Source organism: Cherax quadricarinatus, chromosome 29 (assembly GCF_038502225.1).
Source record: "Cherax quadricarinatus isolate ZL_2023a chromosome 29, ASM3850222v1, whole genome shotgun sequence".
NCBI classification, from domain to species: domain Eukaryota; kingdom Metazoa; phylum Arthropoda; class Malacostraca; order Decapoda; family Parastacidae; genus Cherax; species Cherax quadricarinatus.
In genome coordinates this window covers 1759497-1785963 of record NC_091320.1, presented here as the reverse complement: position 1 = coordinate 1785963, position 26467 = coordinate 1759497, and the positions used below count along the sequence as shown (strand labels likewise).

General features: G+C 40.0%; 1 protein-coding gene across 1 annotated transcript in view; it reads left to right on the top strand.

The window, feature by feature from the left end:
• Positions 1-26184, top strand: part of LOC128690499 (uncharacterized) — a 65310-nt gene extending 39126 nt beyond the window's left edge. The window contains exons 6-9 of the mRNA XM_070089783.1: positions 237-1138; positions 8883-9102; positions 17162-17261; positions 25356-26184. Of these exons, the coding sequence (XP_069945884.1) occupies positions 237-1138; positions 8883-9102; positions 17162-17261; positions 25356-25510 (1377 nt within the window). The 3' untranslated portion in view covers positions 25511-26184. The remainder of the gene's footprint in view (positions 1-236; positions 1139-8882; positions 9103-17161; positions 17262-25355) is intronic.
• Positions 26185-26467: the final 283 nt, after the last annotated feature.

The following is a 26467-nucleotide window of genomic DNA, read 5'->3' as shown; positions in this document are numbered from 1 at the left end:
TTTTTTCTTCTCAGGTTGGTGTAATTATCTGCTTGCTTCTCAGGTATGCCTAATGGCCTTTTTCTGGTTCTGCCATAGGCCTACTCATCTTTTGGTTCTCTTGAAGTACTACTCATAGGTACGAATATAAACCTATCTTACTTTCCTAGTAGAACAATTCATATTTGTATTTATCAGGTAGGCCTACTCATCTCTTTGCTTCTCAGATAGGCTTGCTCACCTTTTCATTCTTGCAGAAAAAATTTGGAAGCCGAAGTAATCATCCCGAGAAGCTGAGCGTGTTGTTGATGGGCACTGATGCAGTGTCCCGCTACAACGCCATCCGTCACATGCCTAAAACTTACCAATATGCTGTGGAGAAGCTCGGAGCTCTGGACTTCCGTGGTTACATTAAAATAGGAGAAAATACCTTACCAAACATGTATGCAATAATGTTTGGATTCACCATTCAGGAAATTGGAAAACATGAGTGCGTTCAGAAGACGAGATATCAGGACAGTTGTCCGATAATATGGAAAGACTTTGACCAGGAAGGCTATCTGACAGCCTACGGCGAGGATGTTTACCCAAGAGGTATTTTTGACTACGGCTACAATGGTTTTACAGATCATCCTGTTGACTTGTCGCCTCTTAATGCTTATATGATAGCCGGACGGACTGCTCATTATCTTCAAGGTTATCCATCAATTTACAGTAATTGCGAGGGACCCAGGATGAGGATAGGGGTGTTTCACAACTATTCACTTGCAGTAGCAGAGGAATTTAAGGACGTCCCGTATTTTGGATTTTATATGTCTGGAACACTAACGCATGATGGATACGTAATGCCACGCATCGTTGACGATAAATTAATAAGACTGATGACGGAATTCCATGAGAATGGTTATCTCAACCATACAGTTGTCTTCCTCTTCAGTGACCATGGACTGCGTTATGGCCCCTACCGTCACACATATATTGGCAGAATCGAGGAAAGATTACCACTTTTTCTGGCTGTGTTCCCTCCCTGGTTCAAGAAGGTCTACCCGCTGCCCTGGAAGAACCTGGTAACCAACACCAGAAGACTCATCTCTAACTTAGATTTTCACGAGACACTACACAGTCTGGCGCATGGAGACTTCGCCACCAACACAATACGGTAAATATATAACAAAACACCCTTCAGATTACGGAAGGGAAGGGAGCTTGAACCCTTACCATAGGTTCAAGTCCTATCCGTTCCTTGAATTGTTTCCAATCGTATTACTACGGTGTAACTAGTCGAGACACCCTTCACTCCCTTCCACTGGAGCGGATAGTGCCTTGATACTTGTGAAGTGCTCTTGGTCCAAGGAATTGAAATCATTCTTTTTTTCCTTGGATTTGTCCTAAATACCTCCTGTACCCCCTCAGACATTGTTAAGAATATAGCAGCAACAGTCTTCACAGTCTAGCATACGAGGATTTCACAGACAGGTACAAATTCAAATTCAAATTCAAAGTTTATTCTCTATAAGGATTACAATGCTTAGTTTACAGAATTTGGTTATTGTGTGGTTTACATGTAGTAAAATAATAATTACAGAGTGTACCACTAGAACACCTAGCATGGCTAGGCATACAACATTTCCGTCTCCTGACAGATTTTTAATGGCCTATTTTTTTTTTAATATATTCATAAATTTTCTTCCTTTTTCTCCCAGTCTATGCCCCGGTTCACAGTGTACGCCCCGGTTCACAGTCTACGCCTCTGTTCACAGTCTATGCCCCGGTTCACAGTCTACGTCCCGGTTCACGATCATCGCTAAATATTTTATTCTAGCTTATCTCTGAATTGCTCAATGACATTATAAAGTCTTCAGGCAGAAAAATCCAAGTGAGATGTACGTAGTGAAACTTTTGTAAAAACCATCCATATATTTATACATAACCCGCACGTAGGAGAGGCTTATGACGACGTTTCAGCTCGACTTGGACCATTTACAAATCACATTGTAACTCGTAAATGGTACAAGTCTGACCGAAACATCGTCATAAGATCCTCTGTCCTATACATTGTTCCAATCACGGTATTGTGAGTGCCTGTTCTCCTACCACACATTTCTCAAGTTTAACGTTGTTAATTTACTCAACCTTATGTGATAAACCAGTGAGCGTTATTCAGCTGCAGGAGAGATGAGAAGCTGGATATTTCTCATACTAGTTAAGCTTCCCTTCCTAAGAGACAGAATCACAATAAGTCACGTTGCTTGAGGTGAATACCTTCATGTAATCAGATTCTTATTTTGTTATTTCTACATAACAAGTTTGGCAAAATGTCAAGCACAACTCACAAGAACACAACAACAGTTGTGACTTAATGATGATCCAGAAACAACTGAAATATCCTCTATAGTTACTTTTTGGAATGTGACAATTATTTTAAATTCTTCCAGCCAGGGTAATGTGATATTTATTTTTATGTGAAGCAAAACTATGTAGTGTGTGTATAATGTAGAGTGTGTATAATGTATAGTGTGTATAATGTAGTGTGTGTATAATGTAGAGTGTGTGTATAATGTAGAGTGTGTGTATAATGTAGAGTGTGTGTATAATGTATAGTGTGTATAATGTAGTGTGTGTATAATGTATAGTGTGTATAATGTAGTGTGTGTATAATGTAGAGTGTGTGTATAATGTAGAGTGTGTGTATAATGTAGAGTGTGTGTATAATGTATAGTGTGTATAATGTAGTGTGTGTATAATGTAGAGTGTGTGTATAATGTAGAGTGTGTGTATAATGTATAGTGTGTATAATGTAGTGTGTGTATAATGTAGAGTGTGTGTATAATGTAGAGTGTGTGTATAATGTAGAGTGTGTGTATAATGTAGAGTGTGTGTATAATGTAGAGCGTGTATATAATGTAGAGTGTGTGTATAATGTATAGAGTGTGTGTATAATGTAGAGTGTGTGTATAATGTAGAGTGTGTGTATAATGTAGAGTGTGTGTATAATGTAGAGTGTGTGTATAATGTAGAGCGTGTATATAATGTAGAGTGTGTGTATAATGTAGAGTGTGTGTATAATGTAGAGTGTGTTTATAATGTAGAGCGTGTATATAATGTAGAGTGTGTGCATAATGTAGAGTGTGTGTATAATGTAGAGTGTGTGTATAATGTATAGAGTGTGTGCATAATGTAGTGTTATCATGTGGGTTTTCGATACGTGGATGGGGTAAGAATACTCACGTAGGCTGGTAGTATGTATAATATAACGGAAGGTATGGGGAAGCACCAACAGTCGACCTGCCTCTCTCTGCTCCCTATCTAGACTGACTCACAAGTGTCTACAGTGCGAGGGGGTGTTTGAAATCCTGCTATGGTCAGCAGCAATATGAATACAGTCAGTGATTCACGCAGAGACAGTTGGTAGTGAGTCATCGAGGTGAATTCTGTAATGAGATTCTTGAAAATTTGTGCACCTTGTACAAGATCTCTAAATCCACCATTGTTCCTCATCATCCTGATAGCAATGAGTTAGAGGAACGTACCAATAAGAAAGTACTTGATGTCTTGAGAGCCATTATCAATCCCAACAGTGAAACTTGGGATGAAGTTATACCTGATGTGCAGTGTGCTATATATTCTGCTTACAATGTTTCTATAGGTGACACTCCACATTATGCATTGTATGGTGTAGATAAACGTTTGCCTTATGAGTTGCTATATTCTAATCCGAAACCAAATTACAACCCTGATGATTTCATAGCAACTCGTACCAGCTTAGCTCAAAGTGTTTTTAGAAGAATCCGTGAAACACTTCATAAATCAACAGCAGAATTTACAAGAGTCGCAAACACTCGAGCAAAGCCATCCAAAATCAAAGTAGGTTCGAGAGTTATGCTGACTAACTTTAACAAAACGTCTGCAATGCCAAAGCTTGATCAAAAGTTTGTTGGTCCTTATCGAGTAGTTGAACATATCACTGGTAATAAGTATAAGGTTAGAGAAATTAGTACTGGTCAGTATAAAGAATCGCATTTAGATCATATGAAGTTAGTATGTGATGATAATGATGTTCCAACCCAGACTAATGTGACAGACTCTGACAATCCTCCTGATCCTGTACTCTCTACCTCTGATACTCAGTCAGACGATCAACCTGAATGTCGTTATTCCCTACGTACACGACAGGTATTGAGAAATCCTCAAGTATCATTTGTTACTTCCAATTCAGATTTGCCTCAAACACAGCATGAGTTAGCCAGTGCAACAGAGTTTGATCCTCCCAGAGATGACACCCATTCTGCATATGTCAATCTCACCCTAGCAGAGTTGGGGTTAAATGTAAATAACCTGTATAGATGAATAATTAAGTATCAACTTATCAGTATTCAAGAATTTTTTTGTGTGTTCACGTTCTCTCCGAATTCTGAGAGTTAACAGTCTAGATTTGAGTGCACCGAATCTGCCTTTCTGTTAAACACTTCTTTCTTTGTATATATTCCTTCCTCAGAATCCGTAGATCACATGAATACAGATCGATCGATCAAATTTTTTTTTTATCACTTCTATTGTGTAATCCCAATGTTGAGTTTCATTCGATGAGTTGTGCTATATTATACCTTGTATTGCATTACAGTTTTATTACAGTTTCAATTATGTAAGCTTCCATTCCAATATTCTACTTATGTATGTTATAATGTTCAATTGTTGTGTACTTTGACATTGTATAGAATCAGCCCAAGCCGTACACCTACCGTCTCTAAGTTTGTATTAGTTGTATGTCGGGACGACATACGTTAGCGTCGCCGAGCTCTCAGTAGTAGTACCAGTTCCTAGTAACCAGTTACCAGTAACCAGTGTACCAGTAGATGACTCACTACCAACCGTCTCTGCGTGAATCACTGACTGTATTCATATTGCTGCTGACCATAGCAGGATTTCAAATCACCCTCACCCGTAGGCACTATGAGTCACTCGTAGTTAGCCAGCAGAGAGAGGCAGGTCGGCTGTTGGTGCTTCCCCATACCTTCCGTTATATTATACGTACTACCAGCCTACGTGAGTATTCTTACCCCTTCCACGTTTCGAAAACCCACATGACAGTGTGTGTATAATGTAGAGAGTGTGTGTATAATGTAGAGAGTGTGTGTATAATGTAGAGAGTGTATGTATAATGTAGAGAGTGTGTGTATAATGTAGAGTGTGTGTATAATGTAGAGAGTGTGTGTATAATGTAGAGAGTGTGTGTATAATGTAGAGTGTGTATAATGTAGAGTGTGTGTATAATGTAGAGAGTGTGTGTATAATGTAGAGTGTGTGTATAATGTAGAGTGTGTGTATAATGTAGAGTGTGTATAATGTAGAGAGTGTGTGTATAATGTAGAGTGTGTATAATGTAGAGAGTGTGTGTATAATGTAGAGAGTGTGTGTATAATGTAGAGTGTGTATATAATGTAGAGAGTGTGTGTATAATGTAGAGTGTGTATAATGTAGAGAGTGTGTGTATAATGTAGAGTGTGTGTATAATGTAGAGTGTGAGTATAATGTAGAGAGTGTGTGTATAATGTAGAGAGTGTGTGTATAATGTAGAGAGTGTGTGTATAATGTAGAGAGTGTGTGTATAATGTAGAGAGTGTGTGTATAATGTAGAGAGTGTGTGTATAATGTAGAGAGTGTGTGTATAATGTAGAGGGTGTGTGTATAATGTAGAGAGTGTGTGTATAATGTAGAGTGTGTGTATAATGTAGATAGTGTGAGTATAATGTAGAGAGTGTGTGTATAATGTAGAGTGTGTGTATAATGTATAGTGTGTATAATGTAGAGTGTGTGTGTATAATGTATAGAGTGTGTGTATAATGTAGAGAGTGTGTGTATAATGTAGAGAGTGTGAGTATAATGTAGAGAGTGTGAGTATAATGTAGAGAGTGTGAGTATAATGTAGAGAGTGTGAGTATAATGTAGAGAGTGTGAGTATAATGTAGAGAGTGTGAGTATAATGTAGAGAGTGTGTGTATAATGTAGAGAGTGTGTGTATAATGTAGAGAGTGTGAGTATAATGTAGAGAGTGTGAGTATAATGTAGAGGGTGTGTGTATAATGTAGAGAGTGTGTGTATAATGTGGAGAGTGTGTGTATAATGTAGAGAGTGTGTGTATAATGTAGAGAGTGTGTGTATAATGTAGAGAGTGTGAGTATAATGTAGAGAGTGTGAGTATAATGTAGAGAGTGTGAGTATAATGTAGAGAGTGTGAGTATAATGTAGAGAGTGTGTGTATAATGTAGAGAGTGTGAGTATAATGTAGAGAGTGTGAGTATAATGTAGAGAGTGTGTGTATAATGTAGAGAGTGTGAGTATAATGTAGAGAGTGTGAGTATAATGTAGAGAGTGTGTGTATAATGTAGAGAGTGTGAGTATAATGTAGAGAGTGTGAGTATAATGTAGAGAGTGTGAGTATAATGTAACTTAGTGTAGACATCTGGTGAATGTTAAACAGCACATACGCTATATTTTCTTAGTAATAATGGTAGAATTACTTACAGAATGTTAGATAAAAGGACACAGATGTTACTAATGTGACATATTATTGTAGTAACGTTTCGCTCTCCAGGAGAAACGTTGCCACAAAATATCACATTAGTTGCATCTATGTCATTTTAGCTACATTATTTTAACAAAGAAGAGAGCACAGTTACATAAGATGAAAGACATAGTTACGTCTTAAGACACAAGATATAGTTACGTCTTAAGACACAAGATATAGTTACGTCTTAAGACACAAGATATAGTTACGTCTTAAGACACAAGATATAGTTACGTCTTAAGACACAAGATATAGTTACGTCTTAAGACACAAGATATAGTTACGTCTTAAGACACAAGATATAGTTACGTCTTAAGACACAAGATATAGTTACGTCTTAAGACACAAGATATAGTTACGTCTTAAGACACAAGATATAGTTACGTCTTAAGACACAAGATATAGTTACGTCTTAAGACACAAGATATAGTTACGTCTTAAGACACAAGATATAGTTACGTCTTAAGACACAAGATATAGTTACGTCTTAAGACACAAGATATAGTTACGTCTTAAGACACAAGATATAGTTACGTCTTAAGACACAAGATATAGTTACGTCTTAAGACACAAGATATAGTTACGTCTTAAGACATAAGATATAGTTACGTCTTAAGACACAAGATATAGTTACGTCTTAAGACACAAGATATAGTTACGTCTTAAGACACAAGATATAGTTACATCTTAAGACACAAGATATAGTTACGTCTTAAGACATAAGATATAGTTACGTCTTAAGACACAAGATATAGTTACGTCTTAAGACACAAGATATAGTTACGTCTTAAGACATAAGATATAGTTACGTCTTAAGACACAAGATATAGTTACGTCTTAAGACACAAGATATAGTTACGTCTTAAGACACAAGATATAGTTACGTCTTAAGACACAAGATATAGTTACGTCTTAAGACACAAGATATAGTTACGTCTTAAGACACAAGATATAGTTACGTCTTAAGACACAAGATATAGTTACGTCTTAAGACACAAGATATAGTTACGTCTTAAGACACAAGATATAGTTACGTCTTAAGACACAAGATATAGTTACGTCTTAAGACACAAGATATAGTTACGTCTTAAGACACAAGATATAGTTACGTCTTAAGACACAAGATATAGTTACGTCTTAAGACACAAGATATAGTTACGTCTTAAGACACAAGATATAGTTACGTCTTAAGACACAAGATATAGTTACGTCTTAAGACACAAGATATAGTTACGTCTTAAGACATAAGATATAGTTACGTCTTAAGACATAAGATATAGTTACGTCTTAAGACATAAGATATAGTTACGTCTTAAGACATAAGATATAGTTACGTCTTAAGACATAAGATATAGTTACGTCTTAAGACATAAGATATAGTTACGTCTTAAGACATAAGATATAGTTACGTCTTAAGACATAAGATATAGTTACGTCTTAAGACACAAGATATAGTTACGTCTTAAGACACAAGATATAGTTACGTCTTAAGACACAAGATATAGTTACGTCTTAAGACACAAGATATAGTTACGTCTTAAGACATAAGATATAGTTACGTCTTAAGACATAAGATATAGTTACGTCTTAAGACATAAGATATAGTTACGTCTTAAGACATAAGATATAGTTACGTCTTAAGACATAAGATATAGTTACGTCTTAAGACATAAGATATAGTTACGTCTTAAGACACAAGATATAGTTACGTCTTAAGACACAAGATATAGTTACGTCTTAAGACACAAGATATAGTTACGTCTTAAGACACAAGATATAGTTACGTCTTAAGACATAAGATATAGTTACGTCTTAAGACACAAGATATAGTTACGTCTTAAGACATAAGATATAGTTACGTCTTAAGACACAAGATATAGTTACGTCTTAAGACACAAGATATAGTTACGTCTTAAGACACAAGATATAGTTACGTCTTAAGACACAAGATATAGTTACGTCTTAAGACACAAGATATAGTTACGTCTTAAGACATAAGATATAGTTACGTCTTAAGACACAAGATATAGTTACGTCTTAAGACACAAGATATAGTTACGTCTTAAGACACAAGATATAGTTACGTCTTAAGACACAAGATATAGTTACGTCTTAAGACACAAGATATAGTTACGTCTTAAGACACAAGATATAGTTACGTCTTAAGACACAAGATATAGTTACGTCTTAAGACATAAGATATAGTTACGTCTTAAGACACAAGATATAGTTACGTCTTAAAACATAAGATATAGTTACGTCTTAAGACACAAGATATAGTTACGTCTTAAGACACAAGATATACTTACGTCTTAATACGCACTCGTCTTCCCTACAGAGCCAAGGTCCCTGGAAGAGGTCAGAGCTTGTTTGAGGAGGTCCCTGACACCCGGATCTGCTCCGATGTGAATGTTAATGAATTTTTCTGCGCCTGCGAGATATCTGTTGGAGTAAGTATAGTGGATCCTGCAGTCATTGCAGCAGCAGAAGCAGCTACTCAAGATATTAACATACTTCTTCAGCCGTTCTCAGACTGTGTAACCTTGAGAATGGATAAGGTTAGTGGGGAATGTACCCAGTCATTAATTCATTGTTGATTATAAATAATAATAATAATAACAATAATAACCTATTTCTGTAAGTACATATACAAGGTATACAGACCATAGCTGACAGATAAGATAAGATTTCGTTCGGATTTTTAACCCTGGAGGGTTAGCCGTCCAGGATAACCCAAAGAAGTCAGTGCGTCATCGACGACTGTCTAATTTCCATTGGGGTCCTCAATCTTGTCCCCCAGGATGCCACCCACACCAGTCGACTAACCCCCAGGTACCTATTTTACCTAATGTTCTCATCCATAACAAAATTATTACAAATCTGCCTCCCTGACCTCTCCAGTCAAACAGAAAAATAGGGATATTGTGCTTGTCTTCGTCTCGTGTGTCTAGACTAGGATGCTGAGTTGAATACAGAAGATCTCACTTTAGTTCATAATCTCGGGGATTAACGTGAAAAATTTCGAACAAAAAAATCCGGATTGCATCATCATATCAAGTCAATGAGATTAAAAAAAAATCCATGATTTTAAATATAAAAATACAAAATATGTATATGGCTCTTCCATTAACTAGTTTGTATTATATACTTAAGTTATACTTAATTAAGGTATACTTAATCAAGGTATACTTAATCAAGGTATACTTAATCAAGGTATACTTAATCAAGGTATACTTAATCAAGGTATACTTAATTAAGGTATACTTAATCAAGGTATACTTAATCAAGGTATACTTAATCAAGGTATACTTAATCAAGGTATACTTAATCAAGGTATACTTAATTAAGTTTCTTATGCCTGTATTAAAACAAAATTCTTTCCCAGAGAGATTCTTTGTAATTCTTACTTATGGAGACAATAATATTTAATTATTTTCTAAGGACATTATTATTACTGTTGTCAAAGTTAATATTTGGGTCTTCCACTTGTCGGAAACATGAGTTCTAGTATCAGAAAATTATACTCGTATTGTGTAACCCCAGATCTCTGTGTCTTGATGCGCGCTGTTGGAATAGTGCAGAGTGTGGCCAAAAAATTATAATCTAGTTCAATAATAGAATTGAAGATTTAAACAGAATCAGAAAAAGATACGCAAATTATCATACAGGAACTATTATTCAAGTTTTTTTACCGGTTTAAATTCCTCAGCGAACACTGACATATTAATTATCAGGTCACCATGTGTGACTCACACCTCACTCTTCCGCTATATATATTATCTTTCTAACCTCTGTATGTTAGAAGTGATCATGGTCCCAGGACCGAAACGTTTAGTGTCCCGTAGCTTGATCGGTAGCACACTTACCTTACATACTGAGGTCTGGGGATCGAATTCCCGCTTTGGCTGGATAACATTAGGACGTGTTTCCTTAAGACACCTGCTGTCCCTGTTCACCCATCAGTAAAATAGGTACCTGGATGCTAGTCGACTGGTGTGGGTCGCATCCTGGGACAAAACTGACCTAATCTGCGGGAAATGCTCTGCTTAACAAGGGGCTTTCTGTACAGTAGTATGTCACTGATGTCAGCTATGGTCTGTATACCTTGTACATGTACCCTTGCTAGAATAAGATAAGAGTTTGCTCGGATTTTTTACCCCAGAGGGTAAGTCACCCAGGATAACCCAAGATAGTTGATGCTTCATAGAGGATTATCTGTCGTGTTTTCATTGTAGTCCTTCAATCTTGTACCTCAGGATCCCACCCACACCAGTCACCTAGCACCCAGGTACCTACTTGCATGCTACGTGAACAGTGACAGCAAGTGTAAGAATATAACACCCAGGTACCTACTTGTTGCTAGGTGAATTGTGACAGCATGTGTTAGGTGACTAACGCCCAGGTACCTACTTGTTGCTAGGTAAACAGGGACAGCAAGTGTAGGGAAGCCAAGCCTAGTGTTTCCACCGGTGCGCCAAAACAAAAAATTAGTCTGTACTAATAAAACAACACACAATCGAATTTCGTATTGCTCAAATTGTGTTATAAATATGTTCTTTCATCCCCCCAATATATATATACATGTATATATATGTATATATATATATATATATATATATATATATATATATATATATATATATATATATATATATATATATATATATATATATATATGAGTTATGGTAATGTTTTTTTTTATTTTTTTATAAGCGATTGACGTTATTTGTGTGTTGTTCTATACGTAACTCCTAGTTGTATTAACTCCTAGTTAGGGTAACTCCTAGTTGTATTAACTCCTAGTTAGGGTAACTCCTAGTTGTATTAACTCCTAGTTAGGGTAACTCCTAGTTATATTAACTCCTAGTTAGGGTAACTCCTAGTTATATTAACTCCTAGTTAGGGTAACTCCTAGTTATATTAACTCCTAGTTAGGGTAACTCCTAGTTACATTAACTCCTAGTTAGGGAAACTCCTAGTTATATTAACTCCTAGTTAGGGTAACTCCTAGTTATAGTAACTCCTAGTTAAGTAAAAGGACACAAGTGCAACTAATGTGACATTTTTATTGTGGCAACGTTTCGCTCTCCAGGAACTTTATCAAGCTTTGTCAAGTTCCTGGAGAGCGAAACGTTGCCACAATAAAAATATCACATTAGTTGCACTTGTGTCCTTTTACTTTACATATTGTCGGTAATTCTACCAACATTATTACAACTCCTAGTTATGGTAACTCCTAGTTATAGTAACTCATAGTTATGGTAACTCCTAGTTATAGTAACTCATAGTTATGGTAACTCCTAGCTATGGTAACTCATATTTATGGTAACTCATAGTTATGGTAACTCCTAGTTATAGTAACTCATAGTTATGGTAACTCCTAGCTATGGTAACTCATAGTTATGGTAACTCATAGTTATGGTAACTCCTAGTTATAGTAACTCATAGTTATGGTAACTCCTAGCTATGGTAACTCATAGTTATGGTAACTCATAGTTATGGTAACTCATAGTTATGGTAACTCCTAGTTATAGTAACTCATAGTTATGGTAACTCCTAGCTATGGTAACTCATAGTTATGGTAACTCATAGTTATGGTAACTCCTAGTTATAGTAACTCATAGTTATGGTAACTCCTAGTTATGGTAACTCCTAGTTATAGTAACTCATAGTTATGGTAACTCATAGTTATGGTAACTCATAGTTATGGTAACTCATAGTTATGGTAACTCCTAGTTATGGTAACTCCTAGTTATAGTAACTCATAGTTATGGTAACTCCGAGTTATGGTAACTCCGAGTTATGGTAACTCCGAGTTATGGTAACCCCTAGTTATGGTAACTCCGAGTTATGGTAACTACTAGTTATGGTAACTCCGAGTTATGGTAACTCCGAGTTATGGTAACTCCGAGTTATGGTAACCCCTAGTTATGGTAACTCCGAGTTATGGTAACTACTAGTTATGGTAACTCCGAGTTATGGTAACTCCGATTTATGGTAACTCCTAGTTATGGTAACTCCGAGTTATGGTAACTCCTAGTTATGGTAACTCCGAGTTATGGTAACTCCGAGTTATGGTAACTCCTAGTTATGGTAACTCCGAGTTATGGTAACTCCGAGTTATGGTAACTCCGAGTTATGGTAACTCCTAGTTATGGTAACTCCGAGTTATGGTAACTTCGAGTTATGGTAACTCAGAGTTATGGTAACTCCGAGTTATGGTAACTCCTAGTTATGGTAACTCCGAGTTATGGTAACTCCTAGTTATGATAACCCCTAGTTATGGTAACTCCGAGTTATGGTAACTCCTAGTTATGGTAACTCCTAGTTATAGTAACTCAGTTATGGTAACTCCGAGTTATGGTAACTCCGAGTTATGGTAACTCCGAGTTATGGTAACCCCTAGTTATGGTAACTCCGAGTTATGGTAACTCCTAGTTATGGTAACTCCTATTTATGGTAACTCCGAGTTATGGTAACTCCTAGTTATGGTAACTCCGAGTTATGGTAACTCCTAGTTATGGTAACTCCGAGTTATGGTAACTCCTAGTTATTGTAACTCCTAGTTATGGTAACTCCGAGTTATGGTAACTCCGAGTTATGGTAACTCCGAGTTATGGTAACTCCTAGTTATGGTAACTCCGAGTTATGGTAACTCCGAGTTATGGTAACTCCGAGTTATGGTAACTCCGAGTTATGGTAACTCCGAGTTATGGTAACTCCTAGTTATGGTAACCCCTAGTTATGGTAACTCCGAGTTATGGTAACTCCTAGTTATGGTAACTCCGAGTTATGGTAACCCCTAGTTATGGTAACCCCTAGTTATGGTAACTCCTAGTTATGGTAACTCCTAGTTACGGTAACTTCTAGTTATGGTAACTCCGAGTTATGGTAACTCCTAGTTATGGTAACCCCTAGTTATGGTAGCCCCTAGTTATGGTAACCCCTAGTTATGGTAACTCCTAGTTATGGTAACGTGTAATTACGGTAACTCCTAGTTATAAATAGTAACTCCTAGTCGTAACCACATTTTCTGTAATGTTAGTGTATCAGAGAGAACGTAATATCTTGGTACACTACAGTATGGTTCGCGACGGCCACTCCTCACTATTATAAGATAAGATTAAGTAAGTAAGTAAGTAAGTTTATTCAGGTATACACAAATACAGTTACATAGAATTATCATACATAGCAGCATATGTGTAGAGAACCTAGGATAACCCAAAAAAGTCAGAGTGACTTATTTCCATTGGGGTCCTTTTACCTTATTATTATAATATAAAGGTTATAATATTTTCTTATTATTCTACAATGAAGATAACATCTTATTATCATACTAAAGAGGCTATCTACTACACCAAGGTCATTAAGACTATCTACAATACGAGGGTCATTACTAGGGATAAGGTAAAATTTACACGTATGTTAGCTAAAAAATAGAAAATCATTCTCCTCCCTTTCTGTAGCTACATTCATCAGACACCTTTTGGCACTCTTCTTGAACTGGTTCATGCTATGACTGGCTTTGACATGTGCAGGCAGTCTGTTCCATTCCTTTATTGCTGTACAATAAAAGGTGTTTGAAGCCTGGCCACTGACTGTGGGTACTACAAAGTTGTGCTCTCTCCCCCTAGTACTATGATTGCTTTGGTTCCCAACCTTGACAAAATTGACAGCAAGATATTCTGGACATTGTTTGTGAGCAATTTTATAAACATGATTTAGCTTCAGTTGTTTTACTCTGTCTTCAACATTCAGCATATCCAACTGCTGTAATTCATCCTGGCCTTCATGTTCTCTTGGTCCCAGCCCCAGGATGAATCTTACGATTTTGTTCTGGGTGATTTGCAGTCTATCTTTCAGTTTTTTTGTCAAGGCAGAGTACCAAGAAGAGCAAGCGTAATCCATATGGCATTGTATAAGGGCTAGACATAGGGTCCTGCGAGCCTCAGTAGGTAGACACTGTGCTTGTCTATACAGGAACTTCAGTCTGGCATTCGCTTTCTTTACTACACTGTTCCCTATCAATTCTCCTGACATGCATGGGTCAAAGGGGATTCCCAAATATTTTACTGATGAAACCAAAGTGATGGGCTCCCCATTACATTGAACATTAAAATTATTTACCCTTCTCAGTTTATGTTTCGTGCCAAAGAGATAAGATTTCGTTCGGATTTTTAACCCCGGAGGGTTAGCCACCCAGGATAACCCAAGAAAGTCAGTGCTTCATCGAAGACTGTCTAACTTATTTCCATTGTGGTCCTTAATCTTGTCCCCCAGGATGCGACCCACACCAGTCGACTAACATCCAGGTACCTATTTGCTGCTAGGTGAACAGGACAACAGGTGTAAGGAAACGCGTGGAAATGTTTCCGCCTGCCGGGAATCGAACCCGGGCCCTCCGAGTGTGAAGCGAGAGGTTTAACCACCAGGCCACAGCTGTTTTTATCCTATGTAGCTTGTTTCCTTATTATTATTATTATTAAAGATTCGCCGGTATTCTCCCGGCCCGGGCCTTTTCCAAGTGGTGGCCCGGCCTTGGCTCCCTCTTTAGGGAGTGTCTGAGACCGAAGTCTCCCATGGGAGGAGGCACAAGTACCTCCTCATCTTTGGGACCAACTGTCCCCAGGCCTAGCCACAAGCTAGGCCTCTCTGGTCTGCCATCCCCGCCCCAAGGGAACTAATGGGAATGACAGTCTTATGAGCTAAAGGCTCGGGTTCAGGCACCTACCCTACCCTAGAAGGGTTAGGCATGGTGTCGATGCTTGTTTCCTATATAACTGTGGAAAATATGTGATATATTAAATAATAAAATTGCCGATAATAGCGTATATATACTACTTTACATATACTACATATACTTTATATATACTACTGGGTCGCTGTAAAGTAGTATATATATACTCAGAAGATTTTTAGGAGGAAAGCCGAATCCTTGATCGGACAAAATTTCTCATGATAGACCAGCCACTCTTCGTATTATGGGACGGGAATTAATGTTTCTCATAGGAAATGCTTCGGAATAGTGAGTCGTTGCAGCCCTTAAAGGCTGCCTTAAGGGCTGCTGGTTTCCCGACTTAGTTCTCACTAAAGGACCAACACAGTCTATCATAAGCCCTGAGAATGACTTACCGAAAGATGGAATAGGTCTTCACGGATGTGTAGGTGTACCTGTTCCATCTTTCAGTGGTGGTGAGAGTGCAGGGGAACTGATACCTGGCAGGTGTGACTTAAGGCACAGCCAGATCTGCACAATAGATGTAAATGGTCAAATAAATAATAAAATAAAAAAAAATAAGTCAGCACAGTGAACTGTCTCTTCTTAGTGTAATAAGAAAAATCAACAAATAAAATATGAGGGTTAGAACACATAAAATATAAAACACGGTACGGTGGGAACACTGGGGGTGTTTCCTTATACCTATTGTTCCTGTTCACCTAGTTGTACGTAGGTACCTGGGTGTTAGCCGACTGGTGTGGATCGCATCCTGGGAGACAAGATTAACCTAAGCTGCCGAAATCCTCAGCATAACCAGGGATTTTGTACAGAGTATGTCACTGATGCCAGTTATGGTTTGTATAAGTTGTATCACGTACTTGTAGAAATAAAGATTATTATTATTATTATTATTATTATTATTATTATTATTATTATTATTATTATTATTATTATTATTATTGTTATTATTGCTATTATTATTGTTGTTATTTCTATTATAGCCCAAAATTAAAAAAAATGCATTGACACTTAAAATTAAAAATAAAAATCAGTGTACTTAGGATAGCGCATAATCTGACAAGATAAATGAACCAGCTCCCGACTGACTGTCAGCTGTATGACAGCACTAAGAAAGCTCCTGACTTACTGTCAGCTGCATGACAGTACTAAGAAAGCTCCTGACTTACTGTCAGTTGCATGACAGTAATAAGAAAGCTCCTGACTTACTGTCAGCTGCATGACAGTACTAAGAAAGCTCCTGACTTACTGTCAGTTGCATGACAGTAATAAGAAAGCTCCTGACTTACTGTCAGCTGCATGACAGTACTAAGAAAGCTCCTGACTTACTGTCAGCTGCATGACAGTACTAAGAAAGCTCCTGACTTACTGTCAGCTGCATGACAGTACTAAGAAAGCTCCTGACTTACTGTCAGCTGAATGACAGTATTAAGAAAGCTCCCAACTGACTGTCAGCTGCATGACAGTACTAAGAAAGCTCCTGACTTACTGTCAGCTGCATGACAGCAATAAGAGAGAAAGATGGAGAGAGAGCACAAGCTCTCAAGACTGAAGAGATCAACGTAACTTTCTCTTCTCAACAAGAAATTTCAACTAAATGTTTATTAAGAAAAAACGCTTTAGCCTGAGCACGCGAATTAAAAAAAAAATCTATTGAACACACGTGAGTGAAGATGGGTAGCGGACTGACTCATTCTCAGGCAAAACAAGGTACTCATAGCGAGTGAAAATGGTCTCTTAAAATGAACACAATGTATGGAAGCAGCCTCCCTCTCTCCTTCACTGAAGAGCAAAGACTTCAGAATGAAGGATGAGTAACTATTTTGTGCTTATCAGAGATTTTGTTCCAACTATTCTAGATTGATTGTTTTATATTGTAGGTTATGAGTGCTCGCCTGGTGCTTCCCAGCAACTCCACGCAATCACAATATGAGAAGCATAAGGTGGCTACTTACATTATAGAGTTCCAGACCCAACCAGGTGAGTACTAGCTTAGTAGATGCTGCCTGGCTTCATGGATGCTAGTTTTCTAGGTGATAACTTCACGGGTGCTAGTTTTCTAGGTGATAACTTCACGAGTGCTAGTTTCCTAGGTAATAACTTCATGGGTGCTAGTTTCGTAGGTGAAAACTTCACGGGTGCTAGTTTCCTAGGTAATAACTTCATGGGTGCTAGTTTCCTAGGTAATAACTTCATGGGTGCTAGTTTCCTAGGTAATAACTTCATGGGTGCTAGTTTCCTAGGTGATAACTTCACGGGTGCTAGTTTCCTAGGTAATAACTTCATGGGTGCTAGTTTCCTAGGTGATAACTTCATGGGTGCTAGTTTCCTAGGAAATAACTTCATGGGTGCTAGTTTCCTAGGTGATAACTTCATGGGTGCTAGTTTCCTAGGTGATAACTTCATGGGTGCTAGTTTCCTAGGTGATAACTTCATGGGTGCTAGTTTCCTAGGTGATAACTTCACGGGTGCTAGTTTCCTAGGTGATAACTTTGCTAGTACTGGCTTCATGGGTGCTAGTTTCCTAGGTGATAACTTCATGGGTGCTAGTTTCCTAGGTGATAACTTCATGGGTGCTAGTTTCCTAGGTGATAACTTCATGGGTGCTAGTTTCCTAGGTGATAACTTCACGGGTGCTAGTTTCCTAAGTGATAACTTCATGGGTGCTAGTTTCCTAGGTGATAACTTCATGGGTGCTAGTTTCCTAAGTGATAACTTCATGGGTGCTAGTTTCCTAAGTGATGACTTCATGGGTGCTAGTTTCCTAGGTAATAACTTCACGTGTGCTAGCTTCCTAGGTAATAACTTCACGGGTGCTAGTTTCCTAGGTAATAACTTCATGGGTGCTAGTTTCCTAGGTAATAACTTCACGGGTGCTAGTTTCCTAGGAGATAACTTCATAGGTGCTAGTTTCCTAGGTGATAACTTCAAGGGTGCTAGTTTCCTAGGTAATAACTTCATGGGTCCTAGTTTCCTAGGTAATAACTTCATGGGTGCTAGTTTCCTGGGTGATAATAGGAAGATAATAATATAAGAAGAGGGCACTGCTTCTCTCACAGCTGCATGACAGTGATGGAGGCCTACTTCCTCTCAGGGCACTGCCTGTCTCACAGCTGCATGACAGTGATGGAGGCCTACTTCCTCTCAGGGCACTGCCTGTCTCACAGCTGCATGACAGTGATGGAGGCCTACTTCCTCTCAGGGCACTGCCTGTCTCACAGCTGCATGACAGTGATGGAGGCCTACTTCCTCTCAGGGCACTGCCTGTCTCACAGCTGCATGACAGTGATGGAGGCCTACTTCCTCTCAGGGCACTGCTTCTCTCACAGCTGCATGACAGTGATGGAGGCCTACTTCCTCTCAGGGCACTGCCTGTCTCACAGCTGCATGACAGTGATGGAGGCCTACTTCCTCTCAGGGCACTGCCTGTCTCACAGCTGCATGACAGTGATGGAGGCCTACTTCCTCTCAGGGCACTGCCTGTCTCACAGCTGCATGACAGTGATGGAGGCCTACTTCCTCTCAGGGCACTGCCTGTCTCACAGCTGCATGACAGTGATGGAGGCCTACTTCCTCTCAGGGCACTGCTTCTCTCACAGCTACATGACAGTGATGGAGGCCTACTTCCTCTCAGGGCACTGCCTCTCTCACAGCTGCATGACAGTGATGGAGGCCTACTTCCTCTCAGGGCACTGCTTCTCTCACAGCTGCATGACAGTGATGGTGGCCTACTTCCTCTCAGGGCACTGCTTCTCTCACAGCTGCATGACAGTGATGGAGGCCTACTTCCTCTCAGGGCACTGCTTCTCTCACAGCTGCATGACAGTGATGGAGGCCTACTTCCTCTCAGGGCACTGCTTCTCTCACAGCTGCATGACAGTGATGGAGGCCTACTTCCTCTCAGGGCACTGCCTCTCTCACAGCTGCATGACAGTGATGGAGGCCTACTTCCTCTCAGGGCACTGCCTCTCTCACAGCTGCATGACAGTGATGGAGACCTACTTCCTCTCAGGGCACTGGTTCTCTCACAGCTGCATGACAGTGATGGTGGCCTACTTCCTCTCAGGGCACTGCTTCTCTCACAGCTGCATGACAGTGATGGAGGCCTACTTCCTCTCAGGGCACTGCTTCTCTCACAGCTGCATGACAGTGATGGAGGCCTACTTCCTCTCAGGGCACTGCTTCTCTCACAGCTGCATGACAGTGATGGAGGCATACTTCCTCTCAGGGCACTGCCTCTCTCACAGCTGCATGGCAGTGATGGAGGCCTACTTCCTCTCAGGGCACTGCTTCTCTCACAGCTGCATGACAGTGATGGAGACCTACTTCCTCTCAGGGCACTGCCTCTCTCACAGCTGCATGGCAGTGATGGAGGCCTACTTCCTCTCAGGGCACTGCCTCTCTCACAGCTGCATGGCAGTGATGGAGGCCTACTTCCTCTCAGGGCACTGCCTCTCTCACAGCTGCATGACAGTGATGGAGGCCTACTTCCTCTCAGGGCACTGCTTCTCTCACAGCTGCATGACAGTGATGGAGACCTACTTCCTCTCAGGGCACTGCCTCTCTCACAGCTGCATGGCAGTGATGGAGGCCTACTTCCTCTCAGGGCACTGCTTCTCTCACAGCTGCATGACAGTGATGGAGGCCTACTTCCTCTCAGGGCACTGCCTCTCTCACAGCTGCATGGCAGTGATGGAGGCCTACTTCCTCTCAGGGCACTGCTTCTCTCACAGCTGCATGACAGTGATGGAGGCCTACTTCCTCTCAGGGCACTGCCTCTCTCACAGCTGCATGGCAGTGATGGAGGCCTACTTCCTCTCAGGGCACTGCCTGTCTCACAGCTGCATGACAGTGATGGAGGCCTACTTCCTCTCAGGGCACTGCTTGTCTCACAGCTGCATGACAGTGATGGAGGCCTACTTCCTCTCAGGGCACTGCCTCTCTCACAGCTGCATGACAGTGATGGAGGCCTACTTCCTCTCAGGGCACTGCCTCTCTCACAGCTGCATGACAGTGATGGAGGCCTACTTCCTCTCAGGGCACTGCCTCTCTCACAGCTGCATGACAGTGATGGAGACCTACTTCCTCTCATGGCACTGCCTCTCTCACAGCTGCATGACAGTGATGGAGGCCTACTTCCTCTAAGGGCACTGCCTCTCTCACAGCTGCATGGCAGTGATGGAGGCCTACTTCCTCTAAGGGCACTGCCTCTCTCACAGCTGCGTGACAGTGATGGAGGCCTACTTCCTCTAAGGGCACTGCCTCTCTCACAGCTGCATGACAGTGATGGAGACCTACTTCCTCTCAGGGCACTGCTTCTCTCACAGCTGCATGACAGTGATGGAGGCCTACTTCCTCTCAGGGCACTGCTTCTCTCACAGCTGCATGACAGTGATGGAGGCCTACTTCCTCTCAGGGCACTGCTTCTCTCACAGCTGCGTGACAGTGATGGAGGCCTACTTCCTCTCATAGCACTGCCTCTCTCACAGCTGCATGACAGTGATGGAGACCTACTTCCTCTCATAGCACTGCCTCTCTCACAGCTGCATGACAGTGATGGAGACCTACTTCCTCTCATACTTGGTTTCAGATTACTGCTAACCAGAACTCCTAAATCTTTTTCGCAATCCGTAATATTAAGATCTACATTATTTAGTTTATATGTGGCATGGTTATTGTCCTGTCCAACATTTAGAACTTTGCATTTGTCTATATTAAACTGCATCTGCCACTTCTCCGACCACTGCATCAGTCTATTCAAATCTTCCTGGAGTGCTCGAATGTCCTCGTCAGAATGAATTCGACGGCCTATTTTGGTGTCATCGGCAAACTTGCCGATGTCGCTCTTTATGCCCTCATCTATGTCGTTTATGTAGATTGTGAACAGCAGGGGGCCCAACACTGACCCCTGTGGAACACCGCTCGTGACGCTTCCCCACTCTGATTTCTCCCCATTTATGCAAATCTCTGCTGCCTATTTGTCAACCATGCCTCTATCCAGGAAAAAATTTCTCCTCCTATTCCATGTGCTTTAATTTTCCTCAATAGTCTCTGATGTGGGACCCTGTCAAAAGCCTTACTGAAGTCCATATACACAATATCATATTCATTACCATGATCTACCTCCTCAAATACCTTAGTGAAAAAAGTTAATAAATTCGTAAGGCAGGAACGCCCCTTTGTAAAACCATGCTGAGATTCGTTGATTAATTTATGCTTTTCAAGGTGGCTACGAACTGCCTCGGCAATTATTGATTCCATAAATTTTCCCACTATGGAGGTTAGGCTTATTGGTCTATAGTTCGAAGCTAAGGACCTGTCACCTGTTTTGAAAATAGGTATCACATTTGCCATTTTCCACTTATCTGGCACCATGCCAGTTTGTAGTGATATGTTGAAAAGATTAGCCAAAGGTGTGCTAAGCTCCTCTTTACATTCCTTTAGAACCCTTGCATACAGTTCATCAGGGCCTGGGGATTTGTTAGGTTTTAATTTATCTATTTGCCTAAGGACCATGTCACTTGTGACCCTAATAGTGCACAGTTTATTATCGTCCTGTTCTACATAATTTATCATTACTGGAATATCGCTGGTATCCTCCTGTGTAAAAACTGAGAGGAAGTATGTGTTAAAAATTCTACACATTTCCTTATCACTGTCAGTGAGCTGACCCGAGGAACTTTTGAGTGGGCCTATCTTGTCCCTGATCTTACTTCTGTATACCTGAAAGAATCCTTTTGGGTTAGTCTTCGATTCTCTTGCAACTTTAACCTCATAATCTCTTTTTGCTTTTCTAATTCCCTTTTTTATTTCTCTCTTTAACTGAATATATCGATTTCTTAATTGCCCCTCTCCTCTTTTGATTTGCCTATATATGCCTCTCTTTTGACCAATCAGATATTTTAATCTATTGTTCATCCATTTAGGATCATTTTTGTTTGATCTGATTTCCCTATTTGGAACATAATTTGACTGAGCAGCTAGAACTATGCCCTGGAAAGCATCATATCGGCAACCATCACCACCTACCTGACCCCTAGTCAGGTCATTCCAGTTCAGCCCACCTAAGTAATTTTTCAGTCCTATGAAATCAGCCAAGCGAAAGTCAGGGACGGAGACTTGATTGCCATTATTAGGGGAATTCCATGATATGTTAAAACTGAGTGATTTGTGATCACTCTCCCCAAGCTCATCATTAACCTCAAGATTATTAATTAGTGTTTCCCTACTGGCAAGAACCAAGTCAAGGAGGTTATTTCCCCTAGTTGGCTCTGTCACAAACTGTTTTAAAAAACAATCCTGGATCGTATCAAGAAAGTCACCCGACTCTAAATTTCCTGTCAAATTGCTCCAGTCAATCTGTCTATAGTTGAAATCTCCCATTAGCACAACATTTTCGTATGTAGATGCCTTACGAATTTCGTCCCATAGAAGTTTACTGCACTCCCTATCAAGATTTGGGGCCCTGTAAATCACACCCAAAATTAGTTTTTCTCGGCCCTCGAGAAGCTGTAACCAAACAGATTCAGTGGCTGACGCTTCTAATTTAATATCTTGTCTAACACAACAATTTAAATTGTCTCTGACATACATCGCTACTCCACCACCTTTCCTGTTGACCCTGTCAGTGTGGAATAATTTATAGCCTTGTATGTGACATTCAGAGGGCATCTCTCTATCTTTCAGATTGAGCCAGGTCTCTGTTATAGCAATAATATCTATGTTTCCTGCACTTGCAATTAATCTTAGCTCATCTATCTTATTTCTAACACTCCTGCTATTAGTATAGTAAACCTTAAGGGAGCTAGTCCCTTGCTGCCCTCTGCTGTCCCCCTTTGTTTGCTGACCTGTTCTATTGTCTTTATTTATAACTTCATGCTGAATGCCTTTTATACATTTACTGTTTCCAACCCTAGTGTTGCAACCTGCTTGTTTCTCACACACACCCATACCTCTATCTTCCATCAGTTTAAAATCATAGGCATTTCACCAATGGCCTTCTCAATCGAGTCTGCAAGTGCTACCACCCCTGCCCCAGAGAGATGAACCCCATCCCTTGCATACATATCATGTTTGCCATAAAAGTTGTTCCAGTTGTCAATGAATGGGATTGCAAGTTCCTTGCAGTATCTGTCTAGCCAGCAATTTACACCAATTGCCCTAGACAACCATTCATTTCCTACTCCCCTTCTAGGCAAGATGCTACATATGATTGGGATCCCTCCCTTAGACTTAATGAAATCTATAGCTGACCTGTACTTATCTAGCAGCTCTTCTCTCCTACCCTTCCCAATATCATTTCCACCAGCACTGAGACAGATAATGGGCTTGTTCCCATTACCTGACATGATATTATCCAGTCTGTTGACAATGTCCCCAACACCAGCTCCAGGGAAGCACACTCTATCTCTCATCTTCTTATTCCTATTACAAAAAGCACGGTCAACATATCTTACCTGAGAGTCACCAACCACAAGAATGCGCTTACCTTCATTAGCAGGGGCAGTAGTACCCTTACCTTCACTGGCCACTGAAGTACATTCATCCTGGAGAACAGAGAAGCGATTTCCTACCTTCAGATCTTCACTCTTAACTTTCCTTACTCTGATGCGCCTCCCATTACTGTGAACAACTCGCCACTTGTAGCAGGTGCTGGGCTGCACCTCACTGCTGGTAGCCGTTGCTACCTCCCCACCTACAGCCTCCTCACAGTGAGAGACAGACTGCACCTCACTGCTAGAAGCCTCATTCCCCACATCTCCAACCACCTCACACTCTCTCCCAGGCCCATTGAGGTGGACCTTCAGCCTCCTAATCTCCTCCTGGAGAAGCAACCTCCTCCTTCAACTCTCCAACCTCAGTTTTTAAAACACTGCAGAAGCAAGCCATGCTTTGTAACCGTCCACGCTAATCCCCAAAGCAGCTCAGGGTCTGTGACCTCACGTGACGACTGACCACTGAACACTGCATGACAGTGATGGAGGCCTACTTCCTCTCAGGGCACTGCTTCTCTCACAGCTGCATGGCAGTGATGGAGGCCTACTTCCTCTCATAACACAGTCATGTTTACCAAAATTCCTGATATACGCTTTTCTGTGAAATATTTGTACTATAAATTATAGGTATTAACTTGGTTCGTGACAGTGCTAGCTTCTTGGCAGAACGCTTTTTGGGGGCTTGTTTTTTCCTGGTGCTTGCTTAGAGGGTGCTTTATTTCTGGGTGCTTGTCTGTTGTTTGCTTGCTTCACTGGTCCTTGCTTCGTGGGTACTTGCTTCAAGGGTGTAGCTTCATGTCTGCTTGGTTTAGATATGCTTGCTTCTTGTGGTCTTGTTCATGTTCTTGCTTCATTTGTTCTTGCTTCATGTGTTCTTGCTTCATGTGTTCTTGTTTCATGTGTTCTTGTTTCATGTGTTCTTGCCTCATTTCTACTTGCTTCATGTGTACTTTCCGTGTACACGTAATCGATCTGAGTCACGTAAATAACTTGCGCTACCTCCAACACTCAGTGGTACTGATTTCTGCGCAGTAGTTAACACGCAGCAGTTTTTGACCACAGATGGCGCTGTGCCCTCACACATTCTGTTTAAAAAAATGAATAAATAAAAATAAAGGAACTCTCTGGCCACTGTGTGCCCTCCTAGAACTAGGAATAAAATGAATACTTCCCCATTTACTGGTGTACATACAATGCAATCTGCAATAATAGGGATACACACATCTTAAATAATCTCTTCAGAGCAAAGACATAATTCTTCTCCAATCCTATAGACAATTAGCCTAACATAATCTAACTTAACGGAACCTAGCCTAACCAACTTATCCAAACTCAAACTTACCAAATCTAACTTAAATTAGCATAATATTAGTTTTTGCCATATAATTTAACCAATTATAATCAACTAAAATTATTCTAATGCATTCTAACCTACTCTAACCAAACCTAACTAAATTATAACCTAAACTAATATTTAAACAAGGATAACTCCATATTCTATAACTTCTATAACCAAATTTCTGTAAACTCAGCATTGTAATCCTTATAGAGAATAAACTTTGAATCATTGTTACTCCAGGTGGAGCCCTGCTGGAGGCCATGGTGAGGAAGAACCAGCAGAACTTCACAGTAGTAGGAGAACCACTGAGGACCAACAAACATAGCACTCAAAGCCACTGCCTCAAACACAAGTTTAAGAAATACTGCTACTGTAAAGATCTTCTCCAACCATAAGACACCAATTATCTTCAATCGAAATATCTCAAACAGTATTAATGTTTGTCACTTTGATGAAGTCTCTCCGACAGCACAAAACTATGCAACTCACTCCACACAAAACAACATAGATATATTCTCTCTACATACGAGATCAGTTATATTATCCAGACATACAATTAACTTCTTCAACCACAATAATTGCAATCAGTGGAGCCTTTGTAAATTCATCTTTTCTAGTCAAAAATCAAACAAAACTAGTCCAGGTTAAAAGAGTTTACCTCCTTTCTACAAATATTTTAATTAAGTTAACGAAAGATTAGCAGATTTGTACAGTCATAACTACACTTGCTGCCTCTGTATGTGACTGAAGAAGTCTACCGTGTAGGCGATACCCTTCAACAATAAAGCTATCCAACCAATGCACATGTGTCTTAATCATCAGTAATCTACTTGCAAACATACTGTATTTATCTGTGTTTTAAATTTTAAAATTATTTATGGGTAAAGGAATTGAGTGTTAAGGATCTACCACAGATCCCAAATAATTTAGGTACGTCCTTCCTTAAGGGAGAAGTTTACTACTGTCGTTGAGGGACTGATTACCTCATCTTCTGTATATAGTTCTACTGTCTTCAAGTTATGTCCTAGAATTTGTATTGATAAAGCCACTGGATGGCGAAATGTCTACAATAAAGATACCCAGATGTTGCACATGTGTCTTAATTTCACTACTGTCGTTGTTTTGCCGACGCAGCAAGCTTGTTGGCTCAGATACAGAGGCAGCAAGTGTAGTAGTGAAATGAAGATGACAAAACCGGTCCATCAACCATGGGGATATAAGGTAGTCAGTCCCTCAACCTGGAGAAGAGTTCAACTTCGTGGCGTGGAACGATATATATATTACATATATATATGACATATATACTGCATATATATACTCTGAGAGAGATACTCCCCTCAGGGATATTTATT